Source organism: Babylonia areolata, chromosome 12 (genome assembly GCF_041734735.1).
Source record: "Babylonia areolata isolate BAREFJ2019XMU chromosome 12, ASM4173473v1, whole genome shotgun sequence".
NCBI classification, from domain to species: domain Eukaryota; kingdom Metazoa; phylum Mollusca; class Gastropoda; order Neogastropoda; family Buccinidae; genus Babylonia; species Babylonia areolata.
Genome location: NC_134887.1, coordinates 280,004 through 301,592, shown reverse-complemented (window position 1 = coordinate 301,592; position 21,589 = coordinate 280,004). Strand labels below are relative to the sequence as shown.

At 42.1% G+C, this 21,589-nt stretch overlaps 1 protein-coding gene across 1 annotated transcript in view; it reads right to left on the bottom strand.

The window, feature by feature from the left end:
- Positions 1-15,785, bottom strand: part of LOC143288286 (cilia- and flagella-associated protein 251-like) — a 128,393-nt gene extending 112,608 nt beyond the window's left edge. The window contains 2 exon segments of the mRNA XM_076596633.1: positions 3,421-3,540; positions 15,597-15,785. Coding sequence (XP_076452748.1) covers positions 3,421-3,540; positions 15,597-15,651 — 175 coding nt within the window. The 5' untranslated portion in view covers positions 15,652-15,785.
- Positions 15,786-21,589: the final 5,804 nt, after the last annotated feature.

Here is a 21,589-nt window from a genome sequence, read left to right as displayed (position 1 = left end):
AGCACATAGCATTGGAAAACAGTGTGTCAGTAAGGGTGTTTTCTGTAGCACATAGCATTGGAAAACAGTGTGTCAGTAGGGGTATTTCCTGTAGCACATAGCATTGGAAAACAGTGTGTCAGTAAGGGTGTTTCCTGTAGCACATAGCATTGGAAAACAGTGTGTCAGTAAGGGTGTTTTCTGTAGCACATAGCATTGGGAAACAGTGTGTCAGTAAGGGTGTTTTCTGTAGCACACAGCATTGGGAAACAGTGTGTCAGTAGGGGTGTTTTCTGTAGCACATAGCATTGGAAAACAGTGTGTCAGTAGGGGTGTTTTCTGTAGCACATAGCATTGGGAAACAGTGTGTCAGTAGGGGTGTTTTCTGTAGCACATAGCATTGGAAAACAGTGTGTCAGTAGGGGTGTTTTCTGTAGCACACAGCATTGGGAAACAGTGTGTCAGTAGGGGTGTTTTCTGTAGCACATAGCATTGGGAAACAGTGTGTCAGTAGGGGTGTTTTCTGTAGCACATAGCATTGGAAAACAGTGTGTCAGTAAGGGTGTTTTCTGTAGCACATAGCATTGGAAAACAGTGTGTCAGCAGGGGTGTTTTCTGTAGCACATAGCATTGGGAAACAGTGTGTCAGTAAGGGTGTTTTCTGTAGCACATAGCATTGGAAAACAGTGTGTCAGTAAGGGTGTTTTCTGTAGCACATAGCATTGGAAAACAGTGTGTCAGTAGTGGTGTTTTCTGTAGCACATAGCATTGGAAAACAGTGTGTCAGTAAGGGTGTTTCCTGTAGCACATAGCATTGGAAAACAGTGTGTCAGTAAGGGTGTTTTCTGTAGCACATAGCATTGGGAAACAGTGTGGCAGTAGGGGTGTTTTCTGTAGCACATAGCATTGGGAAACAGTGTGTCAGTAGGGGTGTTTTCTGTAGCACATAGCATTGGGAAACAGTGTGTCAGTAAGGGTGTTTCTGTAGCACACAGCATTGGGAAACAGTGTGTCAGTAAGGGTGTTTTCTGTAGCACACAGCATTGGGAAACAGTGTGTCAGTAAGGGTGTTTTCTGTAGCACATAGCATTGGGAAACAGTGTGTCAGTAGGGGTGTTTCCTGTAGCACATAGCATTGGAAAACAGTGTGTCAGTAAGGGTGTTTTCTGTAGCACATAGCATTGGAAAACAGTGTGTCAGCAGGGGTGTTTTCTGTAGCACATAGCATTGGAAAACAGTGTGTCAGTAGGGGTGTTTTCTGTAGCACATAGCATTGGAAAACAGTGTGTCAGTAAGGGTGTTTTCTGTAGCACATAGCATTGGAAAACAGTGTGTCAGTAAGGGTGTTTTCTGTAGCACACAGCATTGGAAAACAGTGTGTCAGTAAGGGTGTTTTCTGTAGCACATAGCATTGGAAAACAGTGTGTCAGTAAGGGTGTTTTCTGTAGCACATAGCATTGGAAAACAGTGTGTCAGCAGGGGTGTTTTGAGTAGCACATAGCATTGGGAAACAGTGTGTCAGCAGGGGTGTTTTCTGTAGCACATAGCATTGGAAAACAGTGTGTCAGTATGGGTGTTTTCTGTAGCACACAGCATTGGAAAACAGTGTGTCAGTAGGGGTATTTCCTGTAGCACATAGCATTGGAAAACAGTGTGTCAGTAAGGGTGTTTTCTGTAGCACATAGCATTGGAAAACAGTGTGTCAGTAAGGGTGTTTTCTGTAGCACATAGCATTGGAAAACAGTGTGTCAGTCACACTGTGTTTAGCTGACTATAAGAAAGACTTGTCCGTCACACACACTGTGTTTAGCTGACTAGAAGAAAGGCTTGTCCATCACACACACTGTGCTTAGCTGACTGTGTGAAAGGCTTGTCCGTCACACACACTGTGTTTAGCTGACTAGAAGAAAGGCTTGTCCATCACACACACTGTGCTTAGCTGACTGTGTGAAAGGCTTGTCCGTCACACACAGTGCATAGCTGACTAGAAGAAAGGCTTGTCCGTCATACACACTGTGTTTTGCTGACTGTATGAAAGGCTTGTCCGTCACACACACTGTGCTTCGCTGACTAGAAGAAAGGCTTGTCAGTCACACACACTGTGTTCAGCTGACTAGAAGAAAGGCTTGTCCATCACACACACACTGTGTTTAGCTGACTGTATGAAAGGCTTGTCCGTCACACACACTGTGTTTAGCTGACTAGAAGAAAGGCTTGTCAGTCACACACACTGTGCTTAGCTGACTAGATGAAAGGCTTGTCCGTCACACACACTGTGCTTAGCTGACTAGAAGAAAGGCTTGTCAGTCACACACAGTGTTTAGCTGACTAGAAGAAAGGCTTGTCAATAGGAGGACAAGGTACAATCATGATAGGAGGAGGTACAGTCATGATAGGAGGAGGAGGAGGAGGAGGTACAATCATGATAGGAGGAGGAGGAGGTACAATCATGACAGGAGGCGGAGGTACAATCATGACAGGAGGAGGAGGAGGCACAATCATGACAGGAGGAGGAGGACATACAATCATGATAGGAGGAGGAGGAGGTACAATCATGACAGGAGGAGGAGGAGGTACAATCATGATAGGAGGAGGAGGAGGTACAATCATGACAGGAGGCGGAGGTACAATCATGACAGGAGGAGGAGGAGGTACAATCATGATTGGAGGAGGAGGAGGAGGAGGTACAATCATGATAGGAGGAGGAGGAGGTACAATCATGACAGGAGGCGGAGGTACAATCATGACAGGAGGAGGAGGAGGTACAATCATGATAGGAGGAGGAGGAGGTACAATCATGACAGGAGGAGGAGGAGGTACAATCATGATAGGAGGAGGAGGAGGTACAATCATGACAGGAGGAGGAGGAGGAGGTACAATCATGATAGGAGGAGGAGGAGGTACAATCATGACAGGAGGAGGAGGACATACAATCATGATAGGAGGAGGAGGAGGTACAATCATGACAGGAGGAGGAGGAGGTACAATCATGATAGGAGGAGGAGGTACAATCATGATAGGAGGAGGAGGAGGTACAATCATGATAGGAGGAGGAGGAGGTACAATCATGATAGGAGGAGGACATACAATCATGATAGGAGGAGGAGGTACAATCATGATAGGAGGAGGAGGAGGTACAATCATGATAGGAGGAGGACATACAATCATGATAGGAGGAGGAGGAGGTACAATCATGACAGGAGGAGGAGGAGGTACAATCATGATAGGAGGAGGAGGTACAATCATGATAGGAGGAGGAGGAGGTACAATCATGATAGGAGGAGGAGGTACAATCATGATAGGAGGAGGAGGAGGTACAATCATGATAGGAGGAGGACATACAATCATGATAGGAGGACAAAGAGGAAGAAGAGGAGGAGCAGCTCATTCAGCAACAACACCAACAAACACACTGATGTTCCTGGAGAGAAAAATACCAACCTGTAGCTTCTTCTGTTGCAGGAGTTGTCTCCTCTTGTGTGGTGGCCTCCTGGTCATTGTCTGCTGTGGCTCCAGTTGTCTCTTCACCTGCAGCAGTTGTCTGCTCCTGCCCCTCTACTGCTTCACAACAAATCAGTGACACTGACTGACCATCATCAGAAAAAAAGATTATTTTATAGGTATACTTTTCTGTATTGTAAGGATCACAAGAACATAAGCACTGCCAATAATACAAGGTAGGATTGTTTTTCTACTGTATGGGTCAAAAGAACATAAACATTGTCCATCATGAGTAGAAAGGGTTCTGTTGTTTTTTACTGTAAGGATCAAAAGAACATCAACATAAACATTGTCCATCATGAGTACAAAGGGTTCTGCTGTTTTTTTACTGTAAGGATCAAAAGAACATAAACATTGTCCATCATGAGTAGAAAGGGTTCTGTTGTTTTTTACTGTAAGGATCAAAAGAACATCAACATAAACATTGTCCATCATGAGTAGAAAGGGTTCTGCTGTTTTTTACTGTAAGGATCAAAAGAATATAAACATTGTCCATCATGAGTAGAAAGGGTTCTGCTGTTTTTTTTACTGTAAAGATCAAAAGAACATAAACATTGTCCATCATGAGTAGAAAGGGTTCTGCTGTGTTTTTTACTGTAAAGATCAAAAGAACATAAACATTGTCCATCATGAGTAGAAAGGGTTCTGCTGTTTTTTACTGTAAAGATCAAAAGAACATAAACATTGTCCATCATGAGTAGAAAGGGTTCTGCTGTTTTTTTACTGTAAAGATCAAAAGAACATAAACATTGTCCATCATGAGTAGAAAGGGTTCTGCTGTTTTTTTACTGTAAAGATCAAAAGAACATAAACATTGTCCATCATGAGTAGAAAGGGTTCTGCTGTTTTTTTACTGTAAAGATCAAAAGAACATAAACATTGTCCATCATGAGTAGAAAGGGTTCTGCTGTTTTTTTACTGTAAAGATCAAAAGAATATAAACATTGTCCATCATGAGTAGAAAGGGTTCTGCTGTTTTTTTTACTGTAAAGATCAAAAAAACATAAACATTGTCCATCATGAGTAGAAAGGGCTCTGCTGTTTTTTACTGTAAGGATCAAAAGAACATAAACATTGTCCATCATGAGTAGAAAGGGTTCTGCTGTTTTTTACTGTAAGGATCAAAAGAACATCAACATAAACATTGTCCATCATGAGTAGAAAGGGTTCTGCTTTTTTTTTTTTACTGTAAAGATCAAAAGAACATAAACATTGTCCATCATGAGTAGAACGGGTTCTGCTGTTTTTTACTGTAAAGATCAAAAGAATATAAATATTGTCCATCATGAGTAGAAAGGGTTCTGCTGTTTTTTTTACTGTAAAGATCAAAAGAACATAAACATTGTCCATCATGAGTAGAACGGGTTCTGCTGTTTTTTACTGTAAAGATCAAAAGAATATAAACATTGTCCATCATGAGTAGAAAGGGTTCTGCTGTTTTTTACTGTAAAGATCAAAAGAATATAAACATTGTCCATCATGAGTAGAAAGGGTTCTGCTGTTTTTTACTGTAAAGATCAAAAGAATATAAACATTGTCCATCATGAGTAGAAAGGGTTCTGCTGTTTTTTACTGTGAGGATCAAAAGAACATAAACATTGTCCATCATGAGTAGAAAGGGTTCTGCTGTTTTTTACCGTGAGGATCACAAGAACATAAACATTGTCCATTTACTGTGAGGATCAAAAGAACATAAACATTGTCCTTCATGAGCAGAAACTGTCCATAATAACTTTTTTTTAAATGACTGTGGTGATTGAAGTACATAAACACTGTCCATATCTGAAAAAACGATTCTGCTTTTTGAGTGTGATGATTGAAGTACATGAACACTGTCCATATCAGGAGAAAGGATTCTGTTTTTTGACTGTAATGATTGAAGTACATAAACACTGTCCATATAGGAAGAAAGGAGTCTGCTTTTTGACTGTGGTGATTGAAGTACATAAACACTGTCCATATCAGGAGAAAGGATTCTGCTTTTTTGAGTGTGATGATTGAACTACATAAACACTGTCTATATAGGAAGAAAGGATTCTGCTTTTTGACTGTGATGGTTGAAGTACATAAACACTGTCCATATCAGAATATAGGATTCTGCTTTTTGACTGTGATGATTGAAGTACATAAACACTGTCCATATCAGAATATAGGATTCTGCTTTTTGACTGTGATGATTGAAGTACATAAACACTGTCCATATCAGAATACAGGATTCTGCTTTTTGACTGTGATGATTGAAGTACATAAACACTGACCATATCAGAATATAGGATTCTGCTTTTTGACTGTGGTGATCAGAAGAACACTGATTTTACTGTTCATAATTTCTGGAACAGACACACCCAGATGAAGGTTTGTATCAGCTCTATGAAAGGTTCATTGTACTAATTACCAAACAATTTAACCTTCAGTTTGTCCTTCATTCATCCACATTGACACAAACAATGCAATATCCAATCTGTTACTTATTCATTAGCAAATTAACTGTGCAATATACATTTGTTTTTATTTCATGAATATTCAATCTGTTCTAAATCCACCAACATCCACATTTTGAAGTTTGTGAACGGAGGGTGAAAACCCCTTAAGAATATCTAAAAAGGATGATCCCACCTTGTAAGAATGATAAGCGCCTGGACTGACCATGGACAGTCTGTCATTGTTAATGGTTTTACGTCTTCTCCCCACCCACTTGTCTATAGAGTACCTCAGGGTTCGGTGTTGGTGCCAGTACTTTTTACTTTGTACGTTCAGCCTCTCTCTGATGTGATTGATTCTTAACAACAACAACAACAATAACAACAATAATAATAATAATAATAATAATAATATGCAGGCTTATGTAATGCAGTACACCCATCTCAGATGGGGTTCACCGCGCTCTACAGTAAAATATACTAATTTAAGATTCAATGATGTAAAATATTGCAAAGTCAATACAGTCTCACATGACATTGGCTAAAATATACATGTAAATTTAAGACTAAGTGATATAAAAATATGTAAATCAACACAGGCACCATCACAGTCTCAAATCACACAGGCCTAAATCACAGCAAAACAAAGAACATCACATACATATTTACCATAGTCAAAAATAAACACCAAGGAACCAGGCATCACATGCATTAAAATCACCAAATATATACAAATCAACACAAAGAGCACACACAGCAGTAAGATCACAGCAAGCAAATGCAGATGGAAAAAGTTTCAGTGAGAAAAGTAGTTTAAAAAGATATATTTTGAGTGCTCTTTTGAATGCAGGTGATGGGGTGTAACGGAGGTGTGAAGGTAATGAATTCCACTGTTTAGGTAGAAAAGGAACATTCACCTTAAGTTTTTGCATGAATCTTTGGAATAGACAGTGTGTGCTTTTCATCTCAAGAATGGAGTTGTCTGGATGGTGAATAGACAGAAAGTAGATCTGAAAGATAGGACAAGAATCAGTGAAAAAATTGTGACAAAGGACTGAGAGTTTGTCCTGTATCTGTGCTTGAATGGGGAGCCAGTGAAGGGATGCAAGTAGGGGAGTGATGTGCTGACGTTTCCTTGCCGCGAGTGTGAGTCGTGCTGCAGTTTTGAACTTTTTGAAGTTTGTCAACACAGTTTGGGGCAGCCAGCAAGAAGAGCATTTCCATAATCTAATCTAGACAGAACAAAAGAACAAACCAAAGTTTTTGTGGTTTCTGTGGTTAGATATTGAGACTAAGAATTACAGTCAGACACAGAGTAAAACAGATAAATCAGGACATAATTTGGACTTTCATTTTGAGGGTCCCAGGTTCCAACCTCTGTGACAGCACCTGTGGGTTAAGGGTAGAGATTTTTCCAATCTCCCAGGTCAACATATGTGCAGACCTGCTAGTGCCTGAACCCCCTTCATGTGTATATGCAGGCACAAGATCAAATACTGAAATAGGCACATTAAAGATCCTGTAATCCATGTCAGCGTTCTGTGGGTTATAGAAACAAGAACATACCCAGCATGCACACCCCCCGAAAAACAGAGAATGGCTGCCTACATGGCAGGGAAGATAAACAAAACGGCCATATAAGTAAAATGTTATATGTCTGTCTGAGTGTGTATGTGTGTGTGCTTGAAATCTGAATGACACAGGAAACGAATGATGAGTGCCCAATGGCAGCTGTCAGTCGGCTCAACCCATAGGTAGCCTGTTGTGCAAATGAACCCATGTTTGTAAAGTGCATAGAGCTTGGTCTCCAACCAAGGATAGGCATTAAATAAGTATCCACATCAATCAACCAACCAATCAATCAATCAATCAATCAGCAACATATAAGCTCCATCTGCTGTGCAGCTTTTCTGGAAATTCGGAAAATTGCTGGTATCTGTTCAAATCTCTCAAAGACTGCCACAGCTAGATAGGCGTGTCTCTTGCACTGTCACTTCATGTCTGGATTACTGTGATTTGGTACTTGTGGGTTGTGGGGTTGATCAGATCAGTTATTTGCAGAAAGTTCATTACAGTGCAGCTACACTTGTAGCATGGAGATTGAAGCATAAGCATGTGACACCTTTGCTCAAAGAGCTGCATTGGCTTTCAATTAAATTCTGCATTCAGTTCAAAATTGCCACACTCATGTACCACATTTTTATGGTACACTCCCACAGTATCTCTCTACAACTCATCAATCTTCCCGGTCACTTCAATCTTCAGATGAAAGGTTACTTTGTGTGCTGAACACTAATCTGAAAACCTTCAGTCACTAATCATTTAGTTTCTCAGTCCCAACTGTCTGAAACTTACTGCCTGCTGACCTGCGAAAGGCCCCTTCCCTGATAACGTATCTTTTTTGTCTTGCATTTGATTAACAGTTTCGTCTAATTTACTGTTTTTAAGGGATGTACTACTTTTTCCAGTGTTGTGGACGCAACAGCCAAGTGGTTAAAGCGTTGGACTTTCAATCTGAGGGTCCTGGGGTCGAATCACGGTAAAGGCGCCTGGTGGGTAAAGGGTGGAGATTTTTCCTATCTCCCAGGTCAACATATGTGCAGACCTGCCAGTGCCTGAACCCCCTTCATGTGCATACGCACACAGAAGATCAAATATGTATGTTAATGATCCTGTAACCCACGTCAGTGTTCGGTGGGTTATGGAGACATGAAAATACCCAGCATGCATGAACCACGACAGAGTCATCAGCAAGTCGATGTTGGTCATGTAACGGAAAGAAGAAGAAGTGTGGGTGGAGGTACTCTGTGTGTGTGTGTGTGTGTGTGTGTGTGTGTGTGTGTGTGTGTGTGTGTGTGTGTGTGTCTGTGTGTGTCTGTGTGTGTCTGTATGTGTGTGTGTATACAGATTCAGAATCTATCAGATATTTTACTGAAATTAATAAATGGCCAAGAAAACGCTGAATGACTACATATCTAACATCAAATAAATTCTGCGCTAAATAAAGTGTCAAACATTTCAGCTTCATTCATGTAATTTATCATATGATTTTTTTTTAAATCTGAGATTCTGATTGTTAAAGAAGAAGGAACAAGAATCAAAGTAGTTTCACTTTCTGTTTCAAGAAGATGTCACTGCCAGTGTACTCTACCACATCTGGTGCCTCAAGTCATAATGTCAGACACACATTCTCTCTCTCTCTCTCTCTCTCTCTCTCTCTCTCTCCCACGCACACACAAACACACATGCTCACACACACACACACACACACACACACACACACACAGAACTAAAAACAACATTGGTGGCACTGCAGTGTGGCAACACACTCCATGAGGAGAGCAGGCTAAATTTCAGATGCAGAAATCTGTTGTGACTGTTTCAGTTTCAGTTTCTCAAGGAGATGTCACTGTGTTCAAACAAAGTCAGATGCTAAAGCACATCTACTAGAGAGATACCCAACAGCACTACAACCCAACATGCAAGTCACAGCTGCTAAAGCACATCTACTAGGTAGATAGCCAACAGCACTATAACCCAACATGCAAGTCACAGCTGCTAAACCACATCTACTAGGCAGATAGCCAACAGCACTATAACCCAACATGCAAGTCACAGCTGCTAAAGCACATCTACTAGGTAGATAGCCAACAGCACTATAACCCAACATGCAAGTCACAGCTGCTAAACCACATCTACTAGGCAGATAGCCAACAGCACTATAACCCAACATGCAAGTCACAGCTGCTAAAGCACATCTACTAGGCAGATAGCCAACAGCACTATAACCCAACATGCAAGTCACAGCTGCTAAAGCACATCTACTAGGCAGATAGCCAACAGCACTACAACCCAACATGCAAGTCACAGATGCTAAACCACATCTACTAGGCAGATAGCCAACAGCACTACAACCCAACATGCAAGTCACAGATGCTAAACCACATCTACTAGGTAGATAGCCAACAGCACTATAACCCAACATGCAAGTCACAGATGCTAAACCACATCTACTAGGCAGATAGCCAACAGCACTACAACCCAACATGCAAGTCACAGATGCTAAACCACATCTACTAGGCAGATAGCCAACAGCACTATAACCCAACATGCAAGTCACAGATGCTAAACCACATCTACTAGGCAGATAGCCAACAGCACTATAACCCAACATGCAAGTCACAGATGCTAAACCACATCTACTAGGCAGATAGCCAACAGCACTATAACCCAACATGCAAGTCACAGATGCTAAACCACATCTACTAGACAGATACCCAACAGCACTATAACCCAACATGCAAGTCACAGATGCTAAACCACATCTACTAGGCAGATAGCCAACAGCACTACAACCCAACATGCAAGTCACAGATGCTAAACCACATCTACTAGACAGATAGCCAACAGCACTATAACCCAACACAAGTCAGACCTTGAGTGTATACATATATATTTTGTATTTGTGTTTGTATTTGTATTTCTTTTTATCACAACAGATTTCTCTGTGTGAAATTCAGGCTGCTCTCCCCAGGGAGAGTGTGTCGCTACACTACAGCGCCACCCTTTTTTTTCTTTTTTTCTCCTATTGAAGTGGATTTTTCTACAGAATTTTGCCAGGGACAACCCTTTTGTTGCTGTGGGTTCTTTTACATGCCCTAAGTGCATGCTGCACACGGGACCTCAGTTTATCGTCTCATCCGAATGACTAGCGTCCAGACGGGCCACCACTCAAGGTCTAGTGGAGAGGGAGAAAATATCAGCGGCTGAGCCGTGATTCGAACCAGCACGCTCAGATTCTCTCACTTCCTAGGCAGACGCGTTACCTCTAGGCCATCACTCCACTTATATATATATATATCTGTGTACCAATCAGAGTGGATTTCTTCTACAGAATTCTACCAGAGGATGTCTTGTTGCCATGGGTTCTTTTCCTTGTCCAGTCACCAAATGCATGCTGCACACTTGAACTCAGTTTATCACCTCATAACAGCAGAGGAGGCAACTGCTGTCCTAACTATCCAGGCTTGCATTTGATTATAATGGAGAGTGTCTTGCCCAAATCACATCCCAAGAGGGTTTTACTTTTAGGACAGTCAGCACTGGATCGTCTCTAAAGGCCTGACTAAGCGCGTTGGGTTACGCTGCTGGTCAGGCATCTGCTTGGCAGATGTGGTGTAGCATATATGGATTTGTCTGAACGCAGTGACGCCTCCTTGAGCTACTGAAACTGAAACTGAAACTAAAGGCCAACTAGCCCCAAAGTCCGAAATCCTGTGAACTTGACCCTGTCCCGTCTTCTTTGTTGGTTGAATGTATTGATGTTCTACTGCCACATATTACTCATGTCATCAATTCTTCCCTACTGTCTGGTTGTTTCCCTGAAAGCTTCAAATCTGCTGTTGTACGTCCACTCATCAAGAAACCATCTTTGGATCATAATTGTTTGAAAAATTATCGACCTGTCTCTAATCTGTCATTTTTATCAAAACTGCTAGAAAAGATCATATTGTCTCAGCTCTTAGCTCATCTGGAGCAGAATGGTTTACTTAATTCCCACCAGTCAGCTTATAGACGTGGTCATAGTTGCGAAACAGCCCTTCTTAGAATAGTGAATGATTTGCTTTCGGGATTTGATGAGGATAAGATATCTGTTCTCGCTCTCTTAGATTTGTCAGCAGCTTTTGACACTATCGACCACTCTATCCTCTTGAACAGACTTAAAACTTCCTTTGGTATTCGTGACACTGCACTAGCATGGATCACGTCTTACCTGTCAGATCGTACACAGAAAGTGTGTGTAAATGGTACATACTCTAGAGTATCTGCCTTGAAATATGGTGTCCCACAAGGGTCCGTCCTAGGTCCTGTTCTTTTCGTGCTGTATGCGGCTCCTGTGTCGGATGTCATCAGTCATCATGCGATGTCGCATGAGAGTTTTGCTGATGACACACAACTTTATCAGTCGGCTTCCATAGCTGAATTTGATGCACTGGTGACTCAAACACAGGAGTGCATTGCTGGCCTAAAGGACTGGATGACTCTCAACAAGCTGCAATTAAATGATGATAAGACTGAATTTATGATAACCTGTCCAAAGAAGTTTCGTCAGCATCCTTCCTTTCCTGACTCTGTTCTGATCAATAGCACACCTGTTTCACTTTCTCCCTCTGTTCGCAGTCTTGGTGTAATCCTGGACCAGTCTCTTTCCTTCCAACAGCACATTTCAAATATCTGTAAAATTGCCTATTTGGAACTGCGTAGAATCAGCTCTATCCGCCACTATCTCTCAACCGATGCAACCAAGACACTTGTATGCTCTCTGGTTCTCTCAAGATTGGATTACTGCAACTCTCTTTTGGCCGGCCTTCCCAAATACCTGTTAGACAGACTCCAAAGAATTCAGAATAACGCTGCCAGACTCATTTGCAGAGCTTCTAAATTTGACCATGTTTCTCCTCTCCTTCAGTCTCTCCACTGGTTGCCTGTTTCTGATCGAATAGACTATAAGCTATCCACTCTGACCTTTTCTGCAGTCAACGGATCTGGCCCCAAATATCTTTCTGAACTCATCCATATCTATACCCCGTCTCGCCAGCTCCGTTCTTCCTCTGATACTCGACTTCTCAGGATACCTCACGTCAGAAGTAAGACCTATGGACACAGATCGTTTTCTTTTCAATCGCCAAAGACGTGGAACAAGCTCCCTGATAACCTCCGTCATTCTGATTCCCTCGCATCTTTTAAATCTCGTCTCAAAACTCACCTTTTCCCTCAGCAATAAGTTCAATTGTGGCAGGTCCACAACTACATGCATGTATATGAATGTGTATTGTGTGTGCGTGTGTCTATGTAAGTTTGTGCCTGCCTATGTGTTAGGGTAGCTGTTAGATACATATGTATGTTAAAATGTATGTATGCAGTGTGTGTGTGTGTGTGCGTGCGTGCGTGCGTGCGTGCGCGCGCGCGTATGTGTGTGTGTGTGGTCACATTTTGGTGTGTGTATGCAACATAGATATAATGTTTTATGTTATCAAAAGCGTTTTTGTAAAGCACCTAGAGCAGATTTCTGGATAGTGTGCTGTATAAGTATCCATTATTATTATTATTATTATAAAGGCTGCAGCACTAAGCGCCAGTGCAATCCCAGCTTGAGAGTCATAGTCCCAGGTTAACAAAAGACTAAACTGTAAATGACTTCCAATAACAGTGGAGAAATTCTTTATCATACAGCTCTCTCTTTGCTGCTGGCCTAATTGTAAACTTATGTCCATCTCTAAGCCAAGTGTTGAGCCAGGACAAAAAAAGTAATACAATGTATCATAACACACACACACACACACACACACACACACACACACACACACACACACACACACACACACACACACACCTGCACACCAGTGTATTCACACTAAATTTTGTTTACAAAAAGGGCTACTAAGCTTGGACAAGAAAAAGAACTCATCAAAAATGACTCAGTACAGCACAATCCAAATTCTTTAAAAGTCACTGAAACATTCTAAAGTCCATGAAATAAAGAAACTACTTATCTATAAGTTATGATAAAACATTTAGAATACTATAATATTCATAAAATGTTACCTGTTCTTTTTCCAGCAATGTTTCAGTACTTCATTTAACTGACTGTCCAACTCTCACTACCCAATAAAAAGAACAGTGGGATAGATCTGGGTAAAAGATATGGCAGTATTCAAGCCATTTTGTATGATTCCAAGCAATTTGTAATATATTCACTGAGGTATGCCCCTCCATGGTTGATAGCTTGCTGTCACTTCTTTTACTGGTAGTATGGTCCTCCACCTAATGCCCCACCACTCTAGTCTACTGCTACTGTGTCATTCTGTCTCACTGAAATCTCTTAAGTCTGCTCTGAAAAGACATCTATTCCAACAGCAGTAACAACAGTTTTATTTTTTATTTATTCATTTTTTGTTGTTGTTGTTCATTGTTATTTTTTTAATCTTGGTGTGATCTGGTTTGGGGCACCTGGGTGTGTGTTCCAGGGATGCTTTAATCTTGGTGTGATCTGGTTTGGGGCACCTGGGTGCATGTTGCAGGGATGTTTTAATCTTGGTGTGATCTGGTTTGGGGCACCTGGGTGCGTGTTCCAGGGATGCTTTAATCTTGGTGTGATCTGGTTTGGGGCACCTGGGTGCATGTTGCAGGGATGTTTTAATCTTGGTGTGATCTGGTTTGGGGCACCTGGGTGCGTGTTCCAGGGATGTTTTAATCTTGGTGTGATCTGGTTTGGGGCACCTGGGTGCGTGTTGCAGGGATGTTTTAATCTTGGTGTGATCTGGTTTGGGGCACCTGGGTGCGTGTTGCAGGGATGTTTTAATCTTGGTGTGATCTGGTTTGGGGCACCTGGGTGCATGTTGCAGGGATGTTTTAATCTTGGTGTGATCTGGTTTGGGGCACCTGGGTGCGTGTTGCAGGGATGCTTTAATCTTGGTGTGATCTGGTTTGGGGCACCTGGGTGCATGTTGCAGGGATAGATGGCTGGGTGGTTTCCAACGTTCAGTTGCATGAGTTTTTCACATGCTTCTGTGTGTGTGAGTGGGTGGGGGTACGGGATGGAGGGGAATATTGATGGGGAGGCGGGGAGTGGGGGATGAAATGTAAAGTGCTTTGAGCAATATTTCTGGAGAAATGCGCTATATAAATGTCCATTATTATTACTATTATTACTTTTTTTCTTTTGTTGTCATTGTTTTCTCAATACCCCAACCCTCCCTTCATCCAATCCTTAACCAATTCTCACTCAGTGTGTGTGTGTGTGTGTGTGTGTGTGTGTGTGTGTGTGTGTGTGTGTGTGTGTGTGTACGAATGCATAGATGTTTAAATTACCTTGTAATGAATAGAATAGACAATCAATGAGAAGTATCAACAATGGTTATGATACATGAAATATAAATTAAACAAATGAATGCATTCATGTCAAAAATTACCTTGTAGTGAATGAAATAGGCAGTGAATCAATGAGAAGTATCAGCAATGTGGTTATGATAAATGAAATATACATTACACAAATGACAGATGATTATAAATAAGAAGAAAACTGAAATAAATATTTTCAGAGAAACTAAACACTTTTCCTTCTTTTGTTTATATATATATATATATATATTTTTTTTTTTTTTTTTTTTTTTTTTTTTTTTACCCTCTACCCCTCCCCTCTCCTCTGCAGGCAAAATAACAAATTGTTGGCAAAATCAACATTTCTTCCCCTTCATCCTCTTCAATCAATTATATCAAGTGTCATGGCTTTTAGGCTTTATCAGCCTCTTGCCTGATCAATTAGGGCTTTAAAAAAAAAAAATCATACTTTATATAAGAGTGTGCAATTACTAATGTTATGGCTAGCTTCCTATGGAGAAATTGACTTGGAATCCATAATCCTTCCAGTGTTTATCTAATAAATTCTTAAAACTGTTCAGTGTTCCTGCAGTGACAATGTTACTGGGCAGATTATTCCAGAATGACTCTGCATGACTGGCAGAGTTAACGTTAACCCCTGGCTGTGAATACTACTCATTCCATCTGAAGGGGAAAATGTGTGTATGAATATTGCGATTAATGTCGTTAACTGTGCAGCAGTACCCGGTTAGACGTTTGTTGTTCGGGCAGCTGTACCCGATCACTACACGGTCAGACGAAAATGTTGAATCCTACCTTCTCCTCCCGCAGAACCATGAACTTCTGCTGCTGCTTCTTCTTGGTCCGCCATGCCTGTATCGTATGGAAATTTCTTGTAATTGCTGTACTGTTCTGCTACTTCAAACACTGTTTCAGCCGCTCCGTGTCGGTAAATTGGGCCAAACAAACCAACAACTCTTTCTCAACCAGCGGCAAAATGGACGCCGTCACCAAGCAACTGCCGTCAACTATATTTTGCGACATTAGATTGTGTCTTTCCGCTTTCAGCACTGGAATCAATATTTTTGTGTGTAACTTTTGTCTTGACAATCAACAGAGTTTGTTTGTATCGGTACACATAAAATAGTTAAAAGTACATTTTTGCTGGGACTTACTTTTCGACACGATTTTGCGACTACCACTTTTAACTGAACACAACTGTAAACGAAACACTTTTCTTCCCTTTTTTTTTCTTCTTTTTTTCTTATCCGGCTTCCCGCCCTCCCCTCCTCTGCTGGCGAAATAACCATGGCAATTGTTGGCAAAATCAACATATCTTCTGTCGCGCCCCGACCCTCCTGGGACGGGACCTACCTTCTCACACAGAAGGAATCAGGAACTTGAAAGGTTAAATAAAGTTTTATTACACGACAAACAATTGCAAATACAAACAAATGACAAAGAAAACCCCCAAACAAAAAGTATACTGTCACAAACTATGGCATACAGCCCTCATGCAATCAAAGCACACACTGACATGCACGCGCGCGCGCGCGCGCGCACACACACACACACACACACACTCATGATCACACACACACACACACACACACACACACACACACACACACACAAACTTGGATCCCGAGTGATGACTAATGATGAAAGTCAGACAGCAGACCGACATGGTAATCCTGGACTTCTCCAAAGCCTTTGACAAGGTCCCCCACAAACGCCTCCTCCGTAAGCTGGACCATTATGGTATACGAGGATCGACGTTGGACTGGATCAAGGCCTTCCTTTCTGACCGCACCCAAATCGTCGTAGTTGACGGCGAAAAATCTGAGCCAGCACCTGTCATCAGCGGAGTCCCACAGGGGACAGTTCTAGGCCCTATCCTATTTCTGATTTACATCAACGATCTGCCTCAGAACATCAAGGCCAATATTAGATTGTTTGCTGATGACTGTATAGTCTACTCTACCATCAAGACAATCCAAGACTGTAAAATGCTCCAACGAGACCTCAACACACTGTCTGACTGGGAACAGCGTTGGGGAATGGAATTCCACCCAGAAAAATGTAATGTCCTTACCTGTACAACATCAAGGAACCCCATCAGCTACAACTACAAATTAAAAGGACACACCCTCGAGCATGTTGACAGCGCAAAATATCTCGGCGTCGACATAAGAAATGATCTAAACTGGAAAGAACATGTTACAAGAGTCACTAACAAAGCCAATAGCATGGTAGGCTTCCTAAAAAGGAATCTAAAAACATCCAATAAAACCACCAAAGCCAATGCCTACCAAACTCTTGTACGCCCGCACCTGGAGTATTGTTCATCAGTCTGGAGCCCGTACAAAGGTCAAAAGAACAAGATTGAAATGGTGCAAAGAAGAGCAGCACGTTATGTACACAATGACTACGGGCGGACCAGCAGCGTAACACACATGCTGCAAGAACTAGGATGGGAATCCCTCGAATCACGGCGGAACAGACAAAGGCTGACCCTGATGTATAAAATGGTCAACGGCATTTTAGACATCCCTCCAGATAAATTTCTCAAGAAAGGATCCGGCAGAACAAGATCAAATCATCGACACAAATTTGTCCATCTTAGCTCCTCCTCTGACCCTTATAAATACAGTTTTTTCCCATCAACCATCCCCGTCTGGAACTCCCTGCCTGCAACAGCAGCAGAGGCTCTCTCCTTGGCAGCTTTCAAGAGGGAGCTGAACAAGATCACAGTTTAGTCCCCCCCCCCCTTCCCCCCGGAGGGACGCTGCGAGTGACGGTGGGAGGGAGTATGGATACATGCTCTTTCTCATTGTCACCCCCTCCAGAGGAAAAGATAGGTCTACTTAGGTTTTAGCTAGGTATTTACGCCTCTGCGCACACAGGTCATTAATAGTCAGTAATGACGGCTGACCTTCCCATTTGAAGACTGAAGATTGAAGAAGTCGATGTCCCTTCTGGGAACGTGAGGGAAAGAAGGGGAGGGGACAAACACAAATCTTGACCTCTCCCGCCTACCCCTACCGCAAACGGTGAGCGGCACTGTTGAGGGGGCTGGCGGAAAACTGAGCTGGAGTGATGAAGTTCCACACAAGATGATACACGACGATGCTGCGACGAGGGACGACGATGAGAAGATGGACGAACGGGTGATGTTCGGGAAGGGTCAAAGGACGCAACTGGGCTGGGAAAAGGGAAACAAGGGAAAAGGGACGAAAGGGAATAGCTGAGCGGTAGCGTCCACGCTCAACCCAGGACGCTATTGGAGTCTGGCGAAGGGACGCTGCCAGTTTGTCGTCCCAGCGGACTCGGCGGGAAAGGGAGATACCAAGAACAGGAACAGGAACAGGCATGGAACAACTTGTTCCCCTGGTGGACTTGGCTAGTCAGGAAAACCCGATCTCAACACACACAGGTGTTATTCACAACTGGGCAAGACATACTGCCTCACAGAGAACATCCACTTGGATGTTACTCTTGAGAGCTCTACCGTGCATCTCCCTTCCAAAAACCAGTTTTAAAAATTCAGCTGATGCTGCCCTGATTACAGATTAATGGAAAAATAAAAACCCAGCACGTGAAAACCCATGAAATGACACAATATGAAACTCGAGCACAAAAACAACAGGCGTTCGAAGTTTATACATTATACAAATCCATCCACACACAGGCACACGAAATAGGAAAAAGATCAAAAGGTCAAAAAATGTAATCCATCTCGCGACATCTTCCCCTTCCCTCCTCTGCTGGCGAAATAACCATGGGAATTGTTGGCAAAATCAACATATCTTCCCCTTCCCTCCTATGCTGGCGAAATAACCATGGAAATCGTTGGCAAAATCAAATAACCATGGAAATAGTTGGCAAAATCAACATATCTTCCCCTTCCCTCCTCTGCTGGCGAAATAACCATGGGAATCGTTGGCAAAATCAACATATCTTCCCCTTCCCTCCTATGCTGGCGAAATAACCATGGGAATCGTTGGCAAAATCAACATATCTTCCCCTTCCCTCCTCTGCTGGCGAAATAACCATGGGAATCGTTGGCAAAATCAACATATCTTCCCCTTCCCTCCTCTGCTGGCGAAATAACCATGGGAATTGTTGGCAAAACCAAATAACCATGGGAATTGTTGGCAAAATCAACATATCTTCCCCTTCCCTCCTCTGCTGGCGAAATAACCATGGGAATTGTTGGCAAAATCAACATATCTTCCCCTTCCCTCCTATGCTGGCGAAATAACCATGGGAATCGTTGGCAAAATCAACATATCTTCCCCTTCCCTCCTCTGCTGGCGAAATAACCATGGGAATCGTTGGCAAAATCAACATATCTTCCCCTTCCCTCCTATGCTGGCGAAATAACCATGGGAATTGTTGGCAAAATCAAATAACCATGGGAATCGTTGGCAAAATCAACATATCTTCCCCTTCCCTCCTCTGCTGGCGAAATAACCATGGGAATTGTTGGCAAAATCAACATATCTTCCCCTTCCCTCCTATGCTGGCGAAATAACCATGGGAATCGTTGGCAAAATCAACATATCTTCCCCTTCCCTCCTCTGCTGGCGAAATAACCATGGGAATCGTTGGCAAAATCAACATATCTTCCCCTTCCCTCCTATGCTGGCGAAATAACCATGGGAATTGTTGGCAAAATCAAATAACCATGGGAATCGTTGGCAAAATCAACATATCTTCTTTTCCCTCCTCTGCTGGCGAAAGAACCATGGGAATCGTTGGCAAAATCAACATATCTTCCCCTTCCCTCCTCTGCTGGCGAAATAACCATGGGAATCGTTGGCAAAATCAACATATCTTCCCCTTCCCTCCTCTGCTGGCGAAATAACCATGGGAATCGTTGGCAAAATCAACATATCTACCCCTTCCCTCCTATGCTGGCGAAATAACCATGGGAATTGTTGGCAAAATCAACATATCTTCCCCTTCCCTCCTCTGCTGGCGAAATAACCATGGAAATTGTTGGCCAAATCAAATAACCATGGGAATTGTTGGCAAAATCAACATATCTTCCCCTTCCCTCCTCTGCTGGCGAAATAACCATGGGAATTGTTGGCAAAATCAAATAACCATGGGAATTGTTGGCAAAATCAAATAACCATGGGAACTGTTGGCAAAATCAACATATCTTCCCCTTCCCTCCTATGCTGGCGAAATAACCATGGGAATCGTTGGCAAAATCAACATATCTTCTCCTTCCCTCCTCTGCTGGTGAAATAACCATGGGAATTGTTGGCAAAATCAACATATCTTCCCCTTCCCTCCTCTGCTGGCGAAATAACCATGGGAATTGTTGGCAGAATCAAATAACCATGCGAATTGTTGGCAAAATCAAATAACCATGGGAATTGTTGGCAAAATCAAATAACCATGGGAATTGTTGGCAAAATCAACATATCTTCCCCTCCACTCATCTGTGTCACTGGCCTTTTACTTTGTCTTTTGTTTAAATCTTTGTTGTGTTGTTTCACATCAGTCTTGATATTTTTCATATCGTCATCATGATTTGTTTCATATGTTTATTGTGTAAGTGCATAACCATATGAAACTGATGTATGTTCGTGTCTGTGTGCGTGTGTCCGACTGTGTGTGTCAGTGTGTGTGTCGATACTTCCCCGTGTGTGTGTGCGTGTGTGTGTGTGTGTGTGTGTGTGTGTGTGTGTGTGTGTGTGTGTGTTAGATAACTTATAACTGGTGAAATTTTGTGTAAAAAATGAGATTACAATATAACATCCTTAGAACGAATGAAACACTAATGATAACACTGAGTAAGTGAACTTGGCTAATCAACAATTAAAGATTTGAATCGGTATGATTAAGCACGGCTGATAAGCAATAATTATCATGTCAGTAGGCGAGGGAGTGGGAAAGGGACTGCACAACTCCTTTTTACTAAAAAAAAGTCACCTGTGCTGATCAGGCAACCAGGCTACGTTGGCCATTAGGAGAAGTGTGGGCGAAGGAAGCAAGGCTCAACTTCTGGAGACGTTTTCCCTTGAAACACCTGTGGGAAGTGCTGTGCATTTAGAATCGGCCTCTTCTCCCATATGAGGACACACACAGACAGATACGCCTGCCTGCCTACTCATCCGTCGGTCTGACGGTAGACTCCATCATCGATGTTTTCTTCCTTTTTTGTTTCAAATAACTGATATAAAAATCTGCTTTCAACATTTCCCAAAAAGGAAAAGGAGTATGATGTGGTTTTGCAGCCAACTCTTTCATGTTAACATCAGATTCTTTTAACAAATTTGAAACGTAAGTTGCAACTGTTTCTTTAGCTCTTTTAAGAAAATCATTGTCAGATCTTACTGTCAGCTCATCAGCAATGAATTTTTTTGTCGTTTAAGTGTATCTCACAGCAAATTTTGCTGTTGCTAACTCACGATGTTCATTTAATGGAATAATTCCGGCTGTTTTGTATGTTTCCTGGTTCAGTGGATGCATGAGAGGGCACTCAGAGGGCAATTTTGATAGCCTTACAGTCTATACTTTGAATCTTTTGTAGTAGATATTTAGGTGCACTGAAAAAAAAATCTTGTGCATAGGCTATCTTAGATCTTACATGGGCCATGGAAAGATGAATCAATGTTTTTGTATCTCTTCCCCAGGGCAAGCAGCTTTTAAATTTCATAAAACTGATACTTTTCCTTGCCTTTTTTACGGTGTAATCAAAGTGAATGTTCCATGTTAGTTCTGAAGTAAGATAAACACCAAAAATTTTCACCACCTGTTTATAATCAATGACGACACCAAGTAATTTAAAA